Source organism: Cloeon dipterum, chromosome 1, assembly GCF_949628265.1.
Source record: "Cloeon dipterum chromosome 1, ieCloDipt1.1, whole genome shotgun sequence".
Classification (NCBI taxonomy): domain Eukaryota; kingdom Metazoa; phylum Arthropoda; class Insecta; order Ephemeroptera; family Baetidae; genus Cloeon; species Cloeon dipterum.
In genome coordinates, this window is record NC_088786.1 from 39,516,613 (window position 1) to 39,534,725 (window position 18,113).

Here is an 18,113-nt window from a genome sequence, read left to right on the forward strand (position 1 = left end):
GCGGCACTATTATTTCTCAAGTTTTTACCAACGTGAACGTTGGCCAATGCCAAGAGGTGAGGAGGAAATAAATTATTTAATTAACTCAGCAGTACAATTTCAGTTGTGCTTGGACAAAGAAGGTGGATTGAAGCAGCGATAAAAGTAGGTTCTTTAAATAGTATTATTGTAATCTACGCGAAATTTATTTTTATAGACTCTCTGTTATGTATTAAGTCAACTCATTTGACAGAAATTGTTTTTTTAATAGAAAATTCAGGAAAATAACTCCAAATTAATCTAGGGCAGCTTTATTGATTGACAATTCCAAGATTTTAAGCGTTTTCCGATTAAATTGTTCCCGAATTTCTATAAAAATCATTTTAAAAGAATTAATTTATTATTCTGGTCAATCTCCGTGGAAAATAATTGAAATTTTTACTCTCTTCTAGAAGTAAAACAGCCTTTTACAGGATTGAAATAGTTGAAATCCAATTAAAAATGTTTATTTTTTATTCCCAGAGTGGAAAATCCTGTTTATTTATCCTTAGCATTCATCATGCTACGAGGAATCCCGATGCGCGAGCTGTTTCTCCTCTCCATTCTCGGTATGGACTTTAATTTTTTTTATAAATCATGCTGAACATTTAAAACGTGATGCAGGGTTCAACTTTGCATGCGGGTACTTGTCCGTGGTACACTCCAAGAATGGCACCAAAGCGTGCCTCACTGATGATCACCAACATGCGATCGCTTTCATCAAACACTGGAATCAACCAGGTTTGTTTTATGACTTTAATATTATTTATTTTAAAGACGGTCTCTGACGAAGTTCCTGAGCACACCAATCGATTCCTGAGGGTCGAATTAGGTAATATGGATATTTTTAGCGACCGAAAAGTGCAGCGTGACGTGCGAACGTTTTTCCCGCCAAAACAATATGAACGAATTTGCGAGAACTGCGCATGCGTTAGAGCTGGCTGGATTTGATAAAGAAGTTATGGTCTCTCTTCAAGTGCTCAAACCAGCTCTCACGCATGTGCACTTCTCGCAAATACGTTCTTACTGTTTTGGCGGGAAAAAAGTTCGCACGTTGCGCTGGACTTTTTGGTCAGGAAAGATGTCGATTTTACCTAATTCGACCCTGAGGAATCGATTGGTGGGCTCAGAAACTCCGTCAAAGACGGTTTTATTGGTTAAAATTACACAAGTTGATTCGTTAATGAATGTAATTTTTTATTTCATAACGGCTTACAAATTATTCGTGTGTACACCGTTAATTTTGTAAGATAGCGGCGTTGTTATTAGTCAATAATGCTTCCTGTTTATCATTTCAATGTTATAGTTTTCGCTCAAACAAATAATTTTTTTTAATAAACAGAAGCAAAGAAACAGCCTGATAACATCACCGATGTGGAAATCTTTGGTCTGGACGGAAATACGGTCGAACTTTCAAAATTCGACTGCAATTTGGTGAAAAAAGACGGCTGCGAGCAGTGGCAGACGAACAATTTCGAAATGAAATCCAACAACTACGATAATTACCCGCCTGTCACCGACTTCCGTTGGCACGGTATATTATTTCAAATGTTTATTAAAATAATTATGTAAAATAGTTTTCGTTTTATAATAGACCTGCCAGTTTATTCCGGGAATAAAGATACTTTGCTGCTGATGAAGAAATTCAGTATGAGCAAACCAATCACCGCACATTTCTCAATGTTGACCAATGATCTCTACCAAGTTCTCTTTATCGACCGGATGAGGCCAGATTATGATGAAAGACTCGGGTTTAGCCTGAGAAGAAACATCCCTCACAAATTCAATAAAATTGGTTTCATCAGCGACGTTAATCGGAATAACAGCTGGTTTTCTTATGAATCTATGGTACGTATATGCAGTACATATGTGAAATATTAAAGCTGGAAGTACACTTTCTAGTATAAGAGAACCTCCATGCAAGACCACTGGAAAATCACGTCACTTAATTTCACGAGTGGAATGGAGGTTGAACCATCGGAAAGTGACACTGAACTTGGGGATGGCCATACTTATTTTAAAATAATGAAAAGATAGTATGTTAAAGTTGAAGATTTACTTCAATTGATTTAATCTAATATATTTATTATAGCTCTGTCCTTGGGGATTATCTCGTTCCAAGCATCAGGGTGTTAGGACCTACTCTGGTGAAGTATCATACTTGTAAGATTTCCGAATGTATTTCCGTTATGCCCCTTACAAATTTTTCTGGCGACTGCGCTGTGATTGGTCAGAAAGTTTCACAGAATAGATTCACAGTCAGACTATTAGTCGCAACCGTGACCGCGGACAATTCAACAACCGAAAAATTCTTGTTGGAATAGTGCCATTTTAATCTGGAAAGAATTCAAGCAGGCGACAGTAGAGACATCTGCTGCTGATGGCGAGAAGAGAAACACAATACATGCAGTTTCAGCAGTCACGTGACTCGATCCCGCCATCTCATTGGCTAAGAGCCATTGCGCATCTCTCTTGGCTTCTCCCCTCCACTCTCTCCAAGAGGAGGGAGAAGCAAGAAATGCGCGCGCAAGCTCTTAACTAACGAGATGGCGGGATTGAGTCACGTGACCCTCAGCTGTGTCAATGCCGGCTGTGACGTCAGATGGTGACGCTTGCGCATTAGCAATCAAAAGACAGTGGAGGGGAGCAGGAAGAGTGATGCGTGCTTTTGATCTTGGCCAATGAGATGGCGGGATTGAGTCACGTGACTGTTTAAACTGCTTTTTTAGCTTCCCTCGCTGTTACCGCTGTTACCTCCTTTCCAGACAAAAAGAAGCAATTTTCAGACGTGAATTTCTCGGTTGATGATGTTGTGAATTAAAACTTTTGGGGTTAATTCTCTAAAAATCTTTCCAGACAATCTGCTCGTGCCCACCAATTCGAATGCTTCGATGGAGCGAGTGCTGGAATTAGAGGACATAAGTCCATTGTGCGTTGACGTCGTTTACCTTTTGAAAAATAAACTCAGCCGTTCGGAAAGCGTTTTGAACGTCACACTGACGTTGCCGAATGGCCGAACGGAGCATTTCACCGAAGCCCCGAACAAAGCTGCTGCCACCTGGCACGTGGCTAGGTTTGAGAATCCGAATCATCGATTGCTGGGAAAGGTGACAATCAGATTGGACGTTGGATCGAAAGATGTGGAAATTGGTGGAATTAAATTCTGCCCAGGAGGTGCCTTTTCATTTGTATTCTCATGATTTTTTTTACTTTTAATTTATACTCATGCAGGTTACTCGTTGGTCATTCCCAAGGACCACAGCGTACAGGATAATTGTCAGATAATGGCTGATGAATCCAAGTTAGCGAACACAGAACTCAGTCATTCTTCTGGATATTATAGTCTAAGTCAGGGAATAAGAGACGACCTGCTCGAGAAAGATGCTAACGACGCGTTAAATAGAAAAGGTTGATAATTTGAAATTGTTTAAATAGTGATTTTAATTGATTTTAAATCAATTTTAGTGGCAGCAAGTATGGAAATTTGCGAACGAGTGGGCAAAAAAGAGTGTTTGAGGCTGCACGCGCATAAACATTGCTTTGCAGGCTATTCAGGCGAAGACTGCGAAACACGTAATATTTATTTTTACGCCTTATTGTTAGAAACAAATCTTCTGACTATTTTTTCCTCACCAGCTTGTTCTGGCACCCAATTCGGAGTGGATTGTGCTGAAGACTACACTGCTGGCCGTTGTTTCAACGACGAATTCAGTCGGCATGACGGATCTTGCAAGGTTGCTTGCGCTAACGAGACGCTTAGTTTTCCAAATTGCACATCTCGTAGGATATAATTAAAAATAAAATTATTCTCATATTTATTTCTTAATGCAGCAATTCGAATGACGAACTCTAGTGTGGTGAGCGTTTCGAGAACTTCCATTAAGTTGAGGATTCCAGACAGCATCGAGCTCGATGGTCATGACCACATCGCTGTGCGTTACAAAATAGTATGTATCATAAACCTATTTTTGGGCAAAAAAAATCCTGGGAGCTTCCATTTGCAAAAGAAAAATATCTATTTACCACAAAGAAGACTGAAATTTTTCTAAACCACCGGGGGAAGGATTCACGCGACGCGCAAACATGGCGTCTTGTAGAATAAGGCGGGAAATTTGAATATTTTTGTGGTTTTTCTTTACTCACAGCTTTTTAGCCCGGTAATTGGTGATTCGACCGTTAGATGGCAAATCAGGCTGTTGGAAATGTAAAAAATACGCGGGAATGAAATTGTTAGTGCGGCTTGCCCCTTTTTTACCCTTCTGATTGGCCGCTGGACTGTCTCGTGATTGGTCTCCGTTATTTCGACGCCATATTGACTTCTGACTGGCGAAAACCAACAAAGAATTCGACCCGGACCCCGTTGGGAATTGCGACTGCGCAGAAGGTTTTGAATTGGGTCACGCATGCGCAGTAGTGAGCTTCAGCCTCCCTGTGAGATGGAAAAGCGACCTAAACATACTGCGCATGCTTAAGATACGCATACGTTTACTGCGCAGCTTCAAAATGGGCGAATATTCAAATAACTATAAATTTTGACGCCATATTGACGTCTAACCGGCGGAAACCAACACAGATCGCAACCTGGCCCCCGTTGGTTTATCCCAATTAATAAAATTAGGAAAAACTATTATTTATCAGTAGAGTGAGAAAATTTAACTTGCATTTTTTCCTTGCAGAGAGATCGTGATTGGTGGTGGACCACGGCTCATAGCGTGAATGAAGGTCGATTTATTACTCTAAAAAAGCTGGAACCAAACGCGGAATACGAGATCGCTATCGGTGCGTACGAATCCAAATTGGAAATGTCCCTGGAAAAAGAGATAACTGGTGAAAAGATCTATGTTCGGACATGCAGGCCGATTGGTGAGTTTGAATTTTTAACAAAATTAAATTGAAGAATTTCATGTTTGTCCTCCTTAATAGATGGCTCAAATCTCGAGATCCAAATTGACGACTCGGGTGCAGCTCTGTTCACTGCTGCAGTCGACGAGGATTACTGCCACCTCGAATCTTTCAACCTTTTCGTCACAACTTATGAAAACAGAACCGAAAAGTCGCACAAAAGGTTCCCCATGGTGAACGAAACGCACTTCGAGCATAAACTACCTTCATGCTCTTCTGGATCCTACTACGACGTGACGCTCCTGGATATTAACAGAAACGAAGTCAACGCCAGACTCAACTGCGCCTCCGAAAACCATTTATCACTTTTATCACAGCCCAAAAGTAAGTTGAAAGTTATAATAATTAAAAAAACCTAAACAATGGATTAAAGACTGTCTTTGACGAAGTTTCTGAGCTCACCAATCGATTTCTGAGGGTCGAATTAGGTAAAGTGGCCAAAAAGTCCCCAGCGCAAACTGCGAACTTTTTTCCCGCCAAAACAATATGAACCTATTTGAGAGAAGTGCGCATGCGTGACAGCTGGTTTGAGCACTTGCAGAGAGACCACCTGTACGAATGACTTCTTTGTCTGATCCTGCCAGCTCTCACGCATGCGCACTGCTGGCAAATAAGTTTATATTGCTTTTGCGGGAAAAAAAGAACGCACGTCTCGCTGGACTTTTTAGTAGGGGAGCGGTAGTACAGCCGTCACAGACCGTTTGTGCAACAGCTGACTGGCCGGCAAGCTACCCTAGTTTTGACGCATGCGCCAGGCTTGACCAATCAGAGCGAAGAACAGGTTCGTACTGCTTTTGGGCGCGAAAAACACATTTTATCTATTCTTCGTACGTCACACTGTACTGCAGGTTGGAAAACTTGGTCCCCTAACCTAATTCGAACCTTAGGAATCGATTGGTGTAATGAAAAATTCGTCAAAAAACGTTTTCTATAATTAAATTAAATCCACAATGCATAAAAAAATTATTTATTCACTTGTTTTTTTACTTTCCAGATCCAATGGTTCCCAACCGATGCAAACCGATCGGTGAGTTGCACTTTTTAATGTTTTTATCATTTTTATTTTAAACAAAATGTATTTTATTAGACGAGTCGTCAGTTAAAATCACCATTGGGGATCCATTTAAAGTGGTCATCAGCAGCTCCGAGACTAACGCCGCCGCAGACAGAATGAAACTATGCACACCCGAATTATTGAAAGTTTCCAATCCCGAGACGAAAAAGATCCATTTCACCAAGCAAGTAAAAGGTTTCGGGTCCGAAATTGATTTCGGAGATTGCGCCCCTGGCTCCGAGTATGACGTCACTCTGGTGGACGAGCAGGAAAACGAGTTGACGGTCGAACATTTGTGCCTGAAAAGCGAGCACAGAAGTGAGTTTTTTCATATATGTTTTACGGAGTTAATTTTTAATTTTTACAATTCAGTTTTTCAACGAATTTCACCGCGAGTCAAAAAAATTGGGGCCAGGAAAATCGAGCTTTATGTGTTGAAGAATACGACCGTCAGTGGTTTAAAAGCTAACCATTCCGGACAAATCGAAGTCCAGTTCTTAGAGCAGGTTGATCGTTTTATTTCACGGTAATAGAACTAGTTTGTTGACAACTAAATTTTTCTTCAGGGTCAAAATAGTGATGCGTGGAAAAGCGTGACTTACAACGTAAGTTCAACGGAGGAAACTCTCACTCTGAACTCGCTCAAGCCTGGAACGTCTTATTTGATCCGATATGTGTGGATCGCACCAAACCACCCCACAATCAAGGGAAAAACCATAAAGCAGAAAACGCTTCCCTGCATCCCAATAGGTAAAATATAAAATTGATTATTTTTATACATAGTTTTCATTGAAAATCGACACTGGAGATGAAATATGTTTTATTTACCGTCTTTAACGAAGTTTTTGAGCTCACCAATCGATTCCTGAGGGTCGAATTAGGTAGAGTAGACATTTTTTCCGGCCAAAATGTCCAGCGCAACGTGCGAATTTTTTTCCCGCCAAAACTTTTGCGAGAACTGCGCATGCGTTAGAGCCAGCCCCTGCTCACTCATATGGCGCGAAAATGCGCCAGCTAAGAAGTTCTGCAGCCACACACAGGTGGCAGGTCGATAGCTTTTTAAGCCAATCAGAGGCCGTCTCGGAGTTTGTTGCCTGTTACGCCCACGAAAAACTCTGCACTTACGCCCCTCTTCGCCTCCCTCTGACCGTGGGCGTAACCGGCAACAAATTCCGAGACGGCCTCTGATTGGCTTAAAAAGCTATCGACCTGCCACCTGTGTGTGGCTGCAGAACTTCTTAGCTGGCGCATTTTCGCGCCATATGAGTGAGCAGGGGCTGGTTAGAGCTGGCTGGATGTGACAAAGAGGTCAATCGTACAGCCGGTCTCTCTGCAAGTGCTCAAAACAGCTCAGGCGCATGCGCACTTCTCTCCAAACACGTTCATATTATTTTGGCGGGAAAAAAGGTTCACACGTTGCGTACTCTTTAGGGTCGAAAAAAATATCTACTCTACCTAATTCGACCCTCAGGAATCGATTGGCGTGCTCAGAAACTTCGTCAAGGACGTTCTTTTCATTTTAAATAATATTTCAGATAAAAATATGGTGGAGATGAAATACGAAGTGCCGATAACTATGGTGACAGAGGTACAAGCCAACGTCACGGAGCTGGAGGATTTGTGCCACGTGAGGAATATGAGGCTGACCTCAGGTGGAAGGACCTTATTGGACACCAGGGTGTTCGAATCGGTGTTCACGTGGAATTATACTCCATGCGACCACGGCCGTGAATACATCTGCACGCTCCTAGACGAGCAGGGCAACTCCGTGATGGCGAACGGCACGTGCAGGTCCAGCCACGAAAACGACCTGCCTGACTATGTGCCCCACATGTCCTCATCCTCGCCCTGGGCCAACCTGACGCCAAAGGCCGCCCTTGGCACGTTCTTCATTCTCGCATTTTTCCTCTCGCTTTGCTGCTGCGCGTTTAAATGTGCCAGATGTTTGTGTTGTTGCTGCTGTTGTAAAAAAGTAATAAACAAAATAACTTAGTTCCTGTTTAAAATGGGGAATTTACAGATTATTCAATGTCGAATATATGTCCCTATGCGTTTATTTTTGTATGCATCGCTTTTAATAAACAATTTCCAACCCAAATGCATTATCTGTATCTTAAATTTCCACGTTCTAGAGAGGTCCAACAGTTGTAATTTGCTTTCCAGTTTGCTAGAAATCAAAAAGACAAAATTTATAGGTAAAATTTTACAAAAACCGGCTTGTTTCCCAGGAAATTAATTAAATTGGCGTGTACTTACTATGCATTTGACGTAATAGCTCTTGCGAAATTAAGCAGCTAAAGTGAAAGGTGAAAGCCAGCTGAGCGAACGGAAATTAGGCTAGCCAGCCGTCGTCGTCTGTTTGACAGTGTAGGGGCGTGGCGCCACCGTCCAGCTGCACAGCTGCAGTCGCTGCTGCTCAGTGATAATTAAATGGCGCATATGGCTGCCAAAAGCCTTAACGGCTTATTAGAGAACGAAAGCCAGGAAGCCGCCGATCAAAACTTACATGTCTACGTTTACTTTTGATGACAGATATACATTATGTTGATGTACATTCACAATTTTCCCGCTGGTGCATTAAATCACGTTCATTTATGTCCTAACGCAAAACGAAAAAATGCAAGAAATAACCAGTAAATTGCGTAAATGCGTAAATTATTAAAATATCATAGGAGAGTTGAGTATCTGAAAAGCGATTAACGCGCTGATTCGTTGCCTCCAAAAACACGATAGAGGTAAGAAAAGGAGTTAATAACATAACTCGAATTTTTAAGTAATTACTAATAGAAGCTATTTTAAGAAATTATTTCAATTGAAAGCGCAATTTAATTTAAAAAAGAATCCAACAAATAGTGGAAAATATGAAAAAACAGAAGATACCGCAGCTTCAAATTTTCTTCTCCTTGTCGCACACCCCACAGCAAACGGAGGAGGAGAGATGTTGTAAACACATGCTTGACTCTTGACTTCACACCTTCACAGTTCTCAGGACTCAGGATTATGCGAATAATGCATGCAGAAAAGTTCCGCGTGAGAAATTTTCTTGTAAGTGACTTCTGACCCAATCAGGAACTAACTCTGGGCATTAAAATTTAAAAATATTCTTGGATGAAGAGTCATTTAAGGAGTCCAGAGTCAAGAGATGTCGCCAAGCAGAGTCAGAAAAGGAAAAACTCCCATTCAAAAGCCGCTGTGCAGACTGTGCGAGTGTCCGACGTCGGACGGCCACGTCCTCGCGTCGCAGGTGGACGGGTTCAAGCTGAGGAAATGGGCCATGGAGGTCATGAACCTGACGGAAGAAGATGAAAACCTGCCGGACGTGGTCGAAGAAGACGCTTTGATCTGCTATTTTTGCATCTGGCAGGCAGAGTGAGTTTTTCAACTAGCTAAACATTTATATTTTGACATTTGAACTTGGTTTTGTAGATTTGGGGATGAGTCTGGAGACGAGGCTGTGGCTTGGTGGCCGAAAAACCTTGATTTGGAAGAAAACGCAAAGGTGCTGCGGGAGAATTATTCAGGTACTTGGGAAATTTTAATAAAAATAATATACAGTGTAGTTTCCATTGTTAAAAATTAACAGTTGGAGATGTAGAGCAGTGTTGGGTGCAGTTGGAAGAGGCTGATCTCGCCAAATACGAAAAGAAAATTCCTAAAAAAAGGAGTAGAGCGTGTCTTTACTGCGGCAAGAGATTCAACGAACTTATGAAGCACGTCAAACTGATGCACAAAGAAGCCATCAAATGCGAAATTCGGGGCTGCACAACTTACTTTCACACCATGGAGGAAAAAGAGCAGCACATGCAGCAGGATTTACACAAAAAACGTGAAAAACCACGGGAAAGCAAGAATTTTCGGTGCAAATTTTGTAAAATCGGCAAATTGTGTTCCTCACTAAATTCGTGGAGGAAGCACATGTTTCGCAAGCATCCAGGACTGGTGGCGTGCACGCGTGTCGGTTGCAAAGAGTATTTCAAATCCAAGCCTGACATGATTCTCCATATCAACTCGTTTCACAAACAAGGCATGAAGCAAAATCTTATGCAGTGCGAGCATTGCGAGTATTTCACCACTGTGAAGTCTAACTTGAGTATACACCAACAGTCGAAGCACTTCCCAAAGATGTTCAAATGCGACAATTGCGACGCCAGATTTGGCTCGAAAATCCTGGTTACTATTCACTACAAAAAATTTCATAGATTCGACAAGTGCAAATCTTGTGGCCAGGACGTTGCTTACGGAATCAAGGCAGTCCACAGAAGAACATCTGTTTGCTCCAAATGCAAACTCCATTTGAAGTGCTTTGGTTTGTATCAATTGCATCGGAAGAGCTGCAAACAAGCCTCCTATATATAGTTGCAAGGAGTGTGGAGAATCGTTCAACGTGTTTTGGAAGTTGAATCGCCACGTGAAAAAATTTCACCCTAAAACCCCAAATATTCGCTGTGACCATTGCGACTATTCCACATTTGAAAAGAGATACATGGAGGGGCACATGCAATACAGACATTTACCAAAGACAATTAAGTGTGGAGAGTGCAACCATTTGTTTGCCTCTGAATCATTTCTCAAGAATCACATGTACAAGAGCCATGAAGACGTTCGTTGCGCAGAATGTTCCCAGGAGATGAGCCGTCGAGCCATGTATGAACATCAGACCATCAAGACTTGCCGCCGCTGCGAGTGCGTATTCAAGTGCCGTGGACTTCTTAAGACGCATGTCTGTCAGTAGCGTAATAATTTCTATTGTGACAAGTGCCCGAAAATTTGTAGGGAAAAGAGAAGTTTGTATTCTCATATTGTCAAGAAGAACATTGATGTATAAATAAAATGAATACCGGGCATGAAAAAGAGTTGCGTATTAATTTAAAGAAACTACCAGAAATGTATTCATTTTACGATAATTTTTCTTTTTTTTAAACACGAAATTTGTGCAAAATTTCTTTTAAATTAATATCGAATCTAACAATTAGGAACAATGGATTTTCCAGGTTACCGTTTAAATTGAGAAAAATCAGCAAAGAATCATGTTTGCTACTTAAGTACAATTTATTTATAACGAATTTTCCTCAAATTTTTACACTGCATGAAGGATCGCTGAGATGAGTAATCAAATAAATCGAACATTCTTTTATTTTTTTCCTGGAAATTTGTCAACATCTTCAATTTAACTGTTCTGTTGCGGTCCACGCGGTCCTGATTACAATTTTGCATAATTTTAAGACACCGGGAACGTAACCGATTTCCGAGTGCCAGTGAAGTCCAGCAATTGTAATTTGCTTTCCGGTTTGCTAGAAATCAAAATTGCGTCAGGTGCAATTATTTTAATTGCTATTTGCTCGGTCAGGTTAATGTCATCTTCCCAAATTTATTTCAAAGACAATAATTAAAGGTATATCTTTAAAAAAAACGGCTGTTTCCCAGGAGACAAGTATTTTTAAAAACATCTGTTCTAATCCGTATAAAGTTTTACCTTGGTAAATGAAAATTTCCGTAATGGAGAGCCAGTTTGTGATTTATTTCTATAGAAATTTAACTTATTAAATTTCCATCCGAGTCAAACAGTTCGGAGATCTAATACGACTTCTTATCTTTTGCATCCTCATCATTTCCAACTACAATACACTTGGATTGACAGTTCTCTATAGATTTTGAATAATATATATTTGCATGTACTTTAAGTATTTTTTTGTTCATCCATTCCCATGTCTTCAACGTCCCAAAATAGATAATATTAAGCCAAGCCCGCGGCCACCACCTTTGAAGGTCCTCATAATTATTGCTTCTCCTTCGCAGTTTTCCTTTTTACTTATATTTTTCCTCTTTTTTTCAGGGGTATAGCTTGTTGGAATAAAAGCATCTAGTTGTATTTTGTTTCAAAATATTTTTGTTTACATTTCACACAAAGGTTAACACTCACCATGTCTATGTATATACATTAATAAGAATAATAATATTAGCACAGGAATCGAAAAGAAATAAATTAGACGGTAAACCAGCATTAGCAAAAGTCGCGCGGCTACAGAGAATTCATCGTAAAAAGGTCTGTTGCGAGAAGCGCCAATCCACCGACATTTGCTAATTTTCTTTACAAAATTTTATTGTTTCCTTATATGTTGTACTCTGGAGTCAACAAAATATCATTCCGGGCGAGCGAGCGAGCGAGCGAAAGCCGCACGATTTAATATAGAATCCTGAGCCGTTAATTGGGAGCTGCGTCCGAGCCGTGGCCCAAGTGCTGCTGTTGACGAAGCATCAGTAGCTCATTTTCGAGGTCACGCTGCATGTGCTCGGGCAGCGAGCCGGCGTTGTTGCCTAACATTGATTTCAGCAGGCTCAGTTGCTCAGTGAGGGATTCGACATTTTTCTCCAGTTCCATGTTCTCATTCGCGAGGTTTGCTACCGTTTGCGAGATCTCCCTGGAGCGCAGCTTTTCCTTTTCCCGCCACTTTCGCACGGCGATGTTATTCTTCAAACGAAGCTTCTGGTACTCTTTGCTCGACTTGTCCATTGTTTTGCCGGTGCCGTTTCGGGTGGCCCTCTGCGAGAAGCCGCCCGCACCCTTGAGCGCCGAAAGGTGCCTGTGTGACCCGTTGCCGCTCGTCAGCGTTCTGAAAACCGGTCCGTTCGAGTTAGTGCCGATAGTGCCGCTGCTGTAAAAGCCAGGGCCCGTCGGCGAGGCGTACGGCACGGCGCCGACTGGACACTGCTGCAAGTCATTGATGGCGGGCACGTTGCTCGCCTCGTTGCCGTACGAGGCCCCCGAGTGCACGGGCGAGTGGTTCAGGTTGGCCGTGTTCGTTTTGCTCAGGTGCGGCGAGCCCATCTGATTCGACAGAATGTCCGAAAAGGTGTTGTCGAGGTCTTGCAAGTCCTCCATCAGCCGCTGCAGCTCGAGCGACACGTCCTGAGGATCAATCTCAGCAAACTCCATGATAAACGCAGGCGAAACGAGTGCACGATGAACTTCAACAAAGGTCCAGTCTGCTGCGCGCACACGAGACAACGAACTATTCCTTAAACTGACAGAAGTGAAATGAGCAAGTAAGAATGCCGATCCTACGCTTTTCGTGCCCTCCCACCCCCCGGCACTAATCGCACCACGCCAACGAATGCATGCACCACCATCCCCACCATCTACATATAGCGTTTAAACCAAGAACTTTCTTTTCTTGGTAAAAACATTACGTAAGTTATATAAATCATCCCTTGTCAAATAAATTGATCTCCAGGTAAGAAAATGACAAGTTTGATTGATGAGATGTGCTTCAAACAAAAGGAAAGTTGAAGGTCGCTACACAAAAGAGCGCAAGAAACGGGAAAAAGAAAATATAATACATCGAAGTCACGTAATAGGACTCGCGCGCAGGCAAGCAACACCTCTGCTTATCCAGTTCTCCGCAGGCTTTCAAACCAATTTTCCCACAACAATATTTGTGTCACTTGCAGCCCACTGTCTCTCGTTGGAGGTATTCGAGTGAGTGTTTCCCGGCTGGCAAAATGTGGTGAAATATAATGATCGACACGAACTATTATTGAAATAGCTTCAGTGAAATTTACTCTGAACACCGCGGGGTAGATCAAAATGATTAATACACCACATGTTGGGCCTTTTGTAAGTATGCTACTGTAAAAATTAGCTGTTTGTTCTATTATTTAAAAAGCAGGAATTAAAAAGATTAGTTTAATTTTAGCTGACTTCTGAAAAAATAGCTCAATTTTTGGCCTAGCCACGTTTTGCGAGTACATAGTGCGCAATTTGGTGTCGAGAGCAGGCCCGGACCTGGCGAAACCCCGGCTGGCCGACCAGAATGCCCAATAATGCCAAGACTTGACTGTCAAGGTGTCAAGCGGCCCGCGTTTGAGGCTGTCGCGGCCCATATTTAATTAAGTGGCTTTTCTGTGTTGAGACTGGGGCTGGAGGTAACACAGGCTCTTTTAATTCAATTCTTTGTTTTGGCTAAAATTATTCCATAATCAATGGAAAAAAATCGTAAAAATAAAGTTTATACTTTCGTTATGCTTGTTGCATTTCCACCGCCGGCCCACCGCTTTTTGGCCGTTCGGCCCGCTCCTCATTAAATTCATAATATTTGTAATATTTTTGTTGAGGAATGAATAAAAAGGAAAAACCAATGCATCATAACCTGCATTTCTCCATATTTCCATACTGGAAAAGAAATGAAACTGAGAACTTGATCAAGTGCTATATGTATGTACCATTTTGCCGGTGTTACATTAGAGCGCATTCATTATGTCCCGACTCCTGACGCGTAAAAAGAACCACAAATGATGAGATAATTCTTTAAAATTATCTGGATTTCGCGCCAGTCAAAACGCATTGAACGCTGATTGGTTGCCTCCAAAAGCATAACAGAGGAAAGATGAGGAGTTAATAGCGCATAACTCGAATTTTTAAGTTTTTAAGTAGAAATCTAAATTTAATTTAGATAATTATCAATAAAAAGAGCAAAGTAATAAAAAAGTAAAAAAACAAATATTAAAAACGTGAAAAAAAACATATAATAGCCAAAATTTTAATTCTCCTTGTCGCACACACCACTGCGAACGTGGCCGGAGTAACGGAGGACAGGTGTTGCTTGTAAACACAAAAACACATATCATGGCTTCTCAGGAAGATGCAAGCAGCAAAAGTTCCGCGTGAAGAAATTCGCTTGTTTTTGCTGAGCCGACCCAATCAGGAACTGGGCATAGAAATTTAACGGTTAAAACCTTTTTGGGAGAAGCCATGGAGAGAAATTCCAGAACCAGAAGCTTGAGAAGTCGAGAGATGCAGCCGCCAAGAGTCGGAGAAGCAAAACCTGCCATTCAAAAGCCGCTGTGCAGACTGTGCGAGTGTCCGACGTCGGACGGCCACGTCCTCGCGTCGCAGGTGGACAGGTTCAAGCTGAGGAAATGGGCCATGGAGGTCATGAACCTGACGGAAGAAGACGAAAACCTGCCGGACGTGGTCGAAGAAGACGCTTTGATCTGTTATTTTTGCATCTGGCAGGCAGAGTGAGTTTTTAGACTAGCTTAAAATTTTTATTTTGCCATTGACACTTGTTTTTTAGGTTTGGGGACGAGTCTGGAGACGAGGCTGTCGCTTGGTGGCCGATAAACCTTGATTTGGAAGAAAACGCAAAGGTGCTGCGGGAGAATTATTCAGGTACTTTTGGAATTTTTCATAAAAACATTCATCAGAGTTATATCTATTGCTTAAATTTGACAGTTGGAGAAGTTGAACAGTGTTGGGTGCAGTTGGAGGAGGTTGATCTGGCCAAATACGAAAAAGAAATTCCTAAAAAGAGGAAATGTGGCAGTGAGGTGTGTCTTTACTGTGGCAAGAGATACGACTATCTGATGGATCACGTCAAATACATGCACAAAGAAGCCATCAAATGCGGAATTCGGGGCTGCACAACTTACTTTCACAACGAGGAGGAAAAAGAGCAGCACATGCAGAAGGATTTACACGTAAAACGTGAAAAACCACGGGAAAGCAAGAATTTTTGGTGCAAATTTTGTGAAAATGGAAAATTGTATTCCTCACTCAAGACGTGGAGAGTACACATGATTCGCATCCATCCTGAACTGGTGGCGTGCTCGCGTTCAGGCTGCAAAGAGTATTTCAAATCGAAGCCTGAAATGATTCTCCATATCAACTCGTTTCACAAACAAGGCACAAATCAAGATCTTTTCCACTGCAATCATTGCGAGTATTTCACCACATTTAAGAGTGATTTGAGAAAACATGAAGAGGCGAAGCACAAGCCAAAGGTCATCAAATGCGACCATTGCGACGCTAAATTCGGCTCAAAGAGAACAGCGAATAGGCACTTCAAAAGATCTCATAGATTCGACAAGTGCAAATCTTGTGGCCAGGACGTGGCTCTCGCATACAAGGCAGTCCACAGAAGGACATCGATTTGTTCCAAATGCAAACTGAAATTCAAGTGCTCTGGTTTGTATCAACTGCACAAGAAGAGCTGCAAACAAGCCCCCTATAGTTGCAAAGAGTGTGGAGAATCGTTCAACGTGTGTTTGAAGTTGAATCGACACGTGAGAAAATTTCACCCCAAAACCCCAAATATTCGCTGCGACCATTGCGACTACTCCACATTTGAAAAGAGACGCATGATGGGGCACATGCAATACAGACATTTACCAAAGACAATTAAGTGTGGAGAGTGCAATAAATTGTTTGGCTCTCAATCTATTCTCAAGCATCACAAATACAGGCTTCACAAATACGTTCGTTGCGCAGAATGTGCCCAGGAGAGGAGCCGTCATAACATGCATGAACATGGGACCATCAAGACGTGCCGCCGCTGCGAGTGCGTATTCAAGTGCAGTGGACTTCTTAAGACGCATGTCTGTCTGCAGGGTTATAATTTCTATTGTGACAAATGCCCGAAAATTTGTAGGGAAAAGAGAAGTTTGTATTCTCATATTGTCAAGAAGCACATTGATGTATAAATAAAATGAATACCGGGCCGTAAATCTGAAAAAGAGTTACGTATTTATTTAAAGAAACTACCAGAAGATAGTCCCTTTTACGGTTATTTTTCATTCTTTTTTTTCTTTTTAAAAAGTGTGATACTGAACTATTTCGAATATAATATATTTCAAATTACAATAATCTTGGATAGCTTAACACACGAAATTTGTGCAAAATTTCTTTTAAATTAATATCGAATCTAACAATAAGGTACAAGGGAATTTCCAGGTTACCGTTTAAATTGTTGAGAAAAATCGGCAAAAAATCATGTTTGCTACAAAAGTACGATCGCTGAGATGAGGAATCAAATAAATCGAACATTCTTTATTTTTTTCCTGGAAATTTGTCAACCTCTTCAATTTAACTGTTCTGTTGCAGTCCACGGTCCTGATTACAATTTTGCATAATTTTAAGACACCGGGAACGTGGGCGATTTCCACGTGCCAGTGAGGTCCAGCAATTGTAATTTGCTTTCCGGTTTGCTAGAAATCAAAATTGCGTCAGGTGCAATTATTATTTTAATTGCTATTTGCTCGGCCAGGTTGTCATTTTCCCATATTTATTTCAAACACAATAATGAAGGGTATATCTTTGAAATAAAAAAACGGCTGTTTCCCAGGAGATAAGTATATATTTAAAAACATCTGTTCTAATCCGAATGAAGTTTTATCTAGGTAAATGAAAATTTCCGTAATGGAGAGCCAGTTTGTGATTTATTTCTATAGAAAATTAAACTTATTAAATTTCCATCCGAGTCAATCAGTTCGGAGATCTAATACTGGCTAGTCAATGTCAGAGATGGCAAAAAGTGGTAAGTTTAGTGACTCGATGAAATGCTCAAATTGCTCAACGGGCTGGGAGGCTCACCGGTGCCGACTCGCTACTTGCTGGTTTGCACCTTTCCAGCATGCGTGGTTTGGCTTCACGGGACGAATGTCTAGCGTTTCAATGCAGTCCTCGGTGCGGAGGCAAGTGGCCCTTGAGTGGGCTGGGTCCCTGAAATGTGCGGCCTGGTGCGCCCGTAATATCCGTTCGCGGTGTTATTGGCACCCGGGAGTTTCAGCATTCTTGCTTAGTGCAGTGCGCGCTCTTCCCGGTCCTCGGACAGGGCTAAAAAGAGCATACAAAAAAACGAGGAAACCTTTAAAGACTGTCTTTGACGAAGTTTCTGAGCACACCAATCAATTCTTGAGGGTCGAATTTGGTAAAGTGGATTAGTTTTCGACCAAAAGAGCTAGAAACATTTTTCCCGCCAAAACGCAATATACACGAAAACTGCGCATGCGTCAGATCTTGCACACGCCAGCTGCTAGCGGCTAACACATGACACCTCCCCTCTTCTCGGCCCTACCACCCACCAGCTCAGACAACAGACGATTTCCCGACCTCTGCCGCACGGCATCACATCGAACAGTGCACGCCGAGCGCTCTTCACCCGGCCGTAAAACGATATATGAAGGTTCCTCTTCTTTATTTCCCTCTAAAATATCCTTGTGGTCTTTTCGGTGGATAATATTTTTAACACGGTGCTAGATATTGCGTGTTCTTAAAAAATTAATTTAAAGGGGTGTATTGATTTAAATCTCTTTCGGCGAAACAGTCCAAAACGCCGGCCATAAATGATGTATAGGGGGTTTC

General features: G+C 41.7%; 1 protein-coding gene across 1 annotated transcript; it reads right to left on the reverse strand.

The window, feature by feature from the left end:
- Positions 1–12,176: 12,176 nt before the first annotated feature.
- On the reverse strand, positions 12,177–12,908 carry LOC135942955 (uncharacterized). The gene has a single exon (XM_065489320.1). It carries the CDS (start codon positions 12,906–12,908, stop codon positions 12,177–12,179), a length of 732 nt encoding a protein of 243 aa, XP_065345392.1.
- Positions 12,909–18,113: the final 5,205 nt, after the last annotated feature.

What these genes read in the sequence shown, in the direction of transcription:
- LOC135942955 (XM_065489320.1), bottom strand. Translation starts at nt 12,908, where the DNA reads ATGGAGTTTGCTGAGATTGATCCTCAGGACGTGTCGCTCGAGCTGCAG.